We start from the raw sequence: 6,000 nt of genomic DNA, 5'->3' as shown, positions 1-6,000 counted from the left end.
TACAGGAATTGCACTTAAAACACTGGAAAACATGCTGGCAAGGAAAGCCTTGGGTAATTTCAGTGTCTGACAAAATTGATCTCCATTTAATAATTTGGCTATCTGTATTCCCTTGCCAAGCAATTAATACAATTGAACCTTGCAAAATCTGGAGAAGGAAGGGAGTGATAAGATTCCAATCAGCAGGGCAGAACTGATGACTGGATTACCAAACAGTGACATACACACCCTGGTAAATGTTCATGGGTATTCACCCAGTGATGCTAAACTGCTTTATTTTCCAGTCTATTTTGTATTAAAATTGAACTAGTTTATGGCAGTTATATTCTGAATAGTCATGGTAGTTAAGAAAATGAGACATGAGCTACCAAGCTACGAAGCTGGATCATCTCTCTATCAGGCATGAGTTCCCTTGGATGTAGACTCCATCGACATACAGGAGAGTACAATTTACCTTACAGGGTGGTTGTATGCCTGAGTATATCACTTTTCAAAAGTGCTATATAGTTTTGATTGATGCAGCTTTTAATTAGTAGGTTACAGCCAGTAGTTTTTTGGCTGAAAGTCTTATGACCAAGTAATGAGTACTCTCCCTCCCATTCAAACATGGTATGAACTAAGTAGATAGCAAGAATTTGATGAGGCAACAAACTTGAGAGGCAGGGCCATCTATTTGGAAAGGATGTCCGAGGCAGGTGACATTGGGACTCCCCCGCCAACAGGCAGCAGTGATCAAAAGGAGTCAGGGAGCCTTGGGGTACGATGAGAGCTTGGGGGCGGGTGATGAACAGAGCTCCAGCTTCTGATATTAAAGGCTGATGGCAAGGCAAATCAAGGAAGCTGCATAGAATTTTCTCCCTGTGAAGTTTCTACCCTTGTGTTCTGGCTCGAAAATAGGGAATGAAGGAAATATGCGTGGAACACAGATGGAAAGCAATTTAAATGGTGATAGTGAGAAATAAAACTTTCAGTTTAACTCATTTCTCATTATATCTTTTTACAATGTGAAAGCACTGGCTGGTATGCTAGGCCAAAAGTGATTCTTGTAAATATTAACACACATGTAACTGAGTGTCAATTTGTGCGGGAATTTACTGGTCAGAGGTTACACAGTTTTTCAAACTTACTAAATTCTTCATCTCTTGGCTAGGAAGAACTGCTGTTCACAAATGCAGAGGCAAGATGAACTTTTATTCATTTTTCATTAGCAACTGCTGGGCTATTTTCCTTTATTTTTGAGGGTACAATAATTGCTGTTTCATACAAGATACAGACTTAGAACTTAACAGATATGGCAGGTACATTTATTAGACTGCAGAAATGCCAACTTCAGCCTGGACAGATTTCTCCCTTTTGTGCTTAATATGCACTACCTGAGGCTGCCTCCTTATGGCCAACATAATATTCAATATATGTTACATTGCTGTTTGCACTCAGGTCGTTGTTACAGGAAGAATTAAATGATACATGAAATGGTAAGAAAATGTTCCTTAATTTGAAAATATCCACCAACAACATAGAAGTTGCAAAGGGAAAAATGTCTTTATTCAAATAATGTGTTTGTTACATGATAGAAGAAGACTAATTGGTGAATTCACAGCCAACTAGCAAACACAGTTTCTGTGGGAAGTACTGCTCTCCAGGCCTATTGACTAAATGTAATATTTACGCAAAGAACAGTTCTGGGAACAATTCTATCACTTTATAGGACTTTCATCCACCATAAGCTTGAAGCAAGCTTTAATTTTTATTAAAAGACCATAAATGTTGCTCTAACATCAGACTGGCTACTTGTTTCAGTTGAGGCACCCCCCTCCCCCCGGCTGTCCTATTGGTAGTAGAGCTTCTCCTTCACCATAATGGAAACGATTAATGAAATGAAGTACATTTCACATCACAGACGATTCCCACCCTACTGCCACCCACTTATTTTTTCCATTAGATACAGGACTGGTCTAAGCTAGAAAAAGCAAAGCATTTCTTTTTGCTCAACTATACTCTTACAGTTCACTGTGACTTTTATACTTAAACCTGCTTGGTTTAAGATTTTTGAAGCTGCTGCAGCTGTATTTTCTTTTTCTTATTTCTCTACCTTGTTTGTCAAATGTATTACAATTCCCCCCAATGGGACCTTGGGTCTCAACACTCCAATCTACCAATACAGGCTGGCTAACCATGCTTTGTATGAACAGGGATAGTGTCTGTAGAGTATGAGATTCTCAAGGCCACTGTATGTCAAACTGACCTGTCGATATCAGCTTACATTTCATTCTATAAGCTCTTCCTTTACCTCTGTTTGGTAACCAGCAATTGATTCTGCTAAGCACCCTCTGGGCTCATACAAGCCTATTCAGTTCAGAATCTTCTTTCAAGTACAGATTAGTAGCTGTACATCTGCTGTTGCTGCTCTGTTGGAACCTGCTGCTGCCCAGTCTGTGGTTGCGTTGGCTGGGTTTGAGTCTGCAGAACATCAGTCTGAGGCACTGCTCTCCAAGTCAAGGGATGCTGTTCTGATATCTGGCTCCCTAATGGAGCAATGGAGTTCACCAGAGTTGTTAGGTTTATAAAGTGCGCCACCGACTGAGGGTTTGTTGCTTCAGGCTGTGACTGTATTTGGATATCATTTTGGCGGTTGCCATGCAGCATGGCAGAACCAGTGACAGTATCAAATGTCACTGTGAGAATGGAATTGTCTAGTTGCAACTGGCGTTCAGGAGTTGCAAGATGGCTTACAGCCACAGGTTGTAAGTTTGTAAACTGAGTTCCTGCTGGAGTGGTGATGGGAGTGACGCTAATATTGGTCAGACCAACAGAGCTAGAAGGCGCTGTGACATTTGGATCACCAAGGGTCACCACCACCTGAGGACAAAGACAATTGAAATTTCAAACGTGGCTTTAATTAGTAATCATAGGTACAAAAAAATAGCCTATCCCTATTTTTGCCTGCAAATGGCGTAAGAGGAATTACTGTCTCATAAGGAAGAAGGAAATTCAAAAATTATAATGAAATAGTCAAGCTATGTTGTGCAAAAAGTGAGATTAATATGTTTACAGATAATTATCCCTTTGACCTTTATAAAGTATCTTTTGTTGTTCCAGAGAGTTAAAAGCCATTGTTTATCAGTGTGCTTAATACATCCTACTATATAAAAGGCAAGCCACATTCGCGACGACTCACTTTTTATACTTGCTTAGGTGCATTGCTGACTCTGGCCTCAAGGCTACTGTGATGCACCCACTTGCCACTGAGAGTGAGGCTGCCAAATTGACAGCTTAAGCACTCCTCCCCACGGCTCTTCTCAGTGCCCTCCCACTCTGGCCTCCAGGCCACTGCAAAGCACCCGCTTGCCACCAGGAGGGAGCCCGCTGAATCAGTTTTCTAGAGCCCTTGTATTTTTTAACACAACAGGCATTGTTGCTAGTTTATTTATAAACAGTAGATTTCATGTAAATTTTCATTGGAACTGTGATCTCCAAAATGTTCACTGCTTATGGTGATGTCATAATTTATGTAGAATTATTGATTCTGTTAAGAACTATTCCTGTCAAAGGTAAGATTCACATTAATATGAAAGTCTAGATTGCATTCATTGTACTTAATAAAAACACCACTGTGGCAAGAGAGGATTATATCCTACTACATAAAATCTGAGCCATATTGGTGATGACTCACTTTTTATCCTCACACAGGCACACTCGCAGGTCCCTCAGTGGGGATAAAAACTGAGTCATCAGCAACGCGCAGGGCCTTGGAAGGGCCACGCTGCCGCTACAGGCTACAGGGGTGCCAGCAGGGAGATCTTACCTTGCAAGTCCTTCCAGGCAGCACCTGCTGCGCCCAGCAGCAGCAGCAAGGGGAGGAGGGCAAGGAGTCTTCGGAGGAGCGTCCGCTGCTCCATCACTGCTTCCAGTGGGGCGGGGGGGGGCGCTGAGGAAGGGGCGGCGCTGCTGGGACAAAGGGCAGTGGCAGAGGCACCTGGCTCACTCTGAATGGTGCAGCCAGAGTGTATCCTCCTCATGGGTCCCTCTCCTTGCAGGATCTTCAACGGCCCTGCTCAGCCAAGCCCTCCCTTCCTTTCTCTTGCAGATCAGACAGCCCTGAGCAGATTTGCAGACTGGTGGGGGCTGGAGACAAGCCTTGGAGCTCCTTTGCCAGGAGATACACGACTACAGGACCTTCAGGCAGAATTCCTGGCAAGGGCTCCTGTACCTTTAAGAGTTGCCAGGCACTGAAGCTCTCATATCCTATGTGGCTCTTCAAATAAGGGGTGGAGCCACAGCTGTGCCGTGATACTCTTAAAGATACAGGAGTGTTCAGAAAACAGCAGACCTGAAAGCTCTAAGACCAGTTTTCTGTTTCCAGCTGTGGTCAGCCAGATGCTTTTGGGAAGCATCAAGTACTGTGTGAGCGGTCCTCCTTTGCAGTGTGTCTCCAGCAACTGGTATATCAGAGATAGACTGGTCATGGCTGTGAATGATCTACTCTTAACTAGCTTGGCTACCAAGAGCCCTCTCTCATCTTTTATCCCACAAGCAATTGGCATTTGGGGACAGATTGCCTCTGAACATGAAGGATTCCTCTCTTATCATCTATCCCACAAGCAATTGGAATGTATGGGGTTGGCGGCATGCCTGCTGCAGGGCCTTCGGAGGGCCATGCTGCCACGCCAGGCCTCCCTGCCACCTGTGCCAGGCCTCCGAGGGACCGTGAAGGCAGCAGGGAGGCCCGGTGTGGCAGTGCAGCCCTCCCAAGGCCCCGCAGTGGCCTCGTAGCAGCACAGCCCTCCCAAGGCCTTGTAGCGGGGCCCTCCTGAATCAGTTTTCTAGAGCCCATTGTATTTTTCCACACAACGGGCTCTGTAGCTAGTTAATTTTAATTGTCTGGAAACAGGCAAATAAAGCAGCTTAATTCCAAATAAGGGTGGTATTAAAGGGCAAATGATGGGACGAACTTTAGATTTCACCATCTTACCAAGAGTCAGAGGTTAGCAGTTCTGTATGGATGACACAGGTGTGCAAAGGCAGGAACAGACCTATATTTCATAGATGATTACTGCACTGACTTCTTCTATGGAAGAAAATCTAGCTACATTTGAGATTCTGGTAGGATGGGAGCAAAGTTTCCTTCTGCTACAATGCTAGGGTCACCAGCGTCAGCAGCAGGAAGCAAGTTTGCTTCTCCTTAGTGGGTATTCGTCAAATGTAGCCACTTATTTTCTCATGGGGGAATGAGCCAGATCTTGCATACAGACAGTGTGACTCTCATGGACCCACTTGCCAAGGTATCTCCCTTGTTGTCCATTCACAATGATGGGCACATAACCCCAAAGCAAACACCAAATATTAATTGAAATATTTTAATAGTTTCAGCACCTACAGTCCATTTTGAACTTATACCCTCTCCCAATCCCTTTGTAAATGGTACTTTACCTGCTGAATGCTTTGCACAGCTGAATTGGTCTCATCTCCCACATTTCCTGTGAATTCCACTTCTTTTTCTGTATATTCATTAAAGGCAGAGTCTTCAGGCACTTGGATTTCCTCCTCTTCACCTGGTTTATGCTTTCGTTTATGGCCTCGTTTATGAGTCTTCATATGCTTGCCCTCTGGTAGCTCTCCCTGTTCCAGAGAGAGATCTGGCTGCATGGACAAAGTTTTCAATAAAATATCACTGATCTGTTCAGTTTAGGGTTATGTCCCCAGGTAAAAATGTCTTGGCACAGTCATGTTCAGGTCAGTATTTTCTTTCCTTTTTCTTTTTATGACAATGTTCCTAAAGCATTATCTCATGATAAAATCACTATATCCAGGGCAAAATTAATTGCCTACTGTTTCTCAGGGTACAATAAATAAGAGACATGTCATGGTTTTTGCAATGTTTTGTTGAACTCCACCTAGAATCCACTTTTCTGGAAGAATCCACCACGCCTAATGCTCCTAGACCACCATGTGAAGCAGCGAACAAAATATCCCAACTCTTTAGTCATCTCTTCTTTGACA

At 43.6% G+C, this 6,000-nt stretch overlaps 1 protein-coding gene across 1 annotated transcript in view; it reads right to left on the bottom strand.

Moving 5' to 3' along the window:
* Positions 1–1,220: 1,220 nt before the first annotated feature.
* The window catches only part of PRDM15 (PR/SET domain 15), a 57,527-nt gene continuing 52,747 nt past the window's right edge, over positions 1,221–6,000 (bottom strand). Inside the window, exons 24-25 of the mRNA XM_054973765.1 lie at positions 5,431–5,640; positions 1,221–2,859 (exon numbers count right to left, since the gene is read on the bottom strand). Of these exons, the coding sequence (XP_054829740.1) occupies positions 2,380–2,859; positions 5,431–5,640 (690 nt within the window). The 3' untranslated portion in view covers positions 1,221–2,379. The remainder of the gene's footprint in view (positions 2,860–5,430; positions 5,641–6,000) is intronic.

The sequence above is a fragment of the Eublepharis macularius genome, chromosome 3, assembly GCF_028583425.1.
Source record: "Eublepharis macularius isolate TG4126 chromosome 3, MPM_Emac_v1.0, whole genome shotgun sequence".
Classification (NCBI taxonomy): domain Eukaryota; kingdom Metazoa; phylum Chordata; class Lepidosauria; order Squamata; family Eublepharidae; genus Eublepharis; species Eublepharis macularius.
Note: the sequence above shows the minus strand (reverse complement) of the source record. Positions and strands in the feature narration are given on the sequence as shown.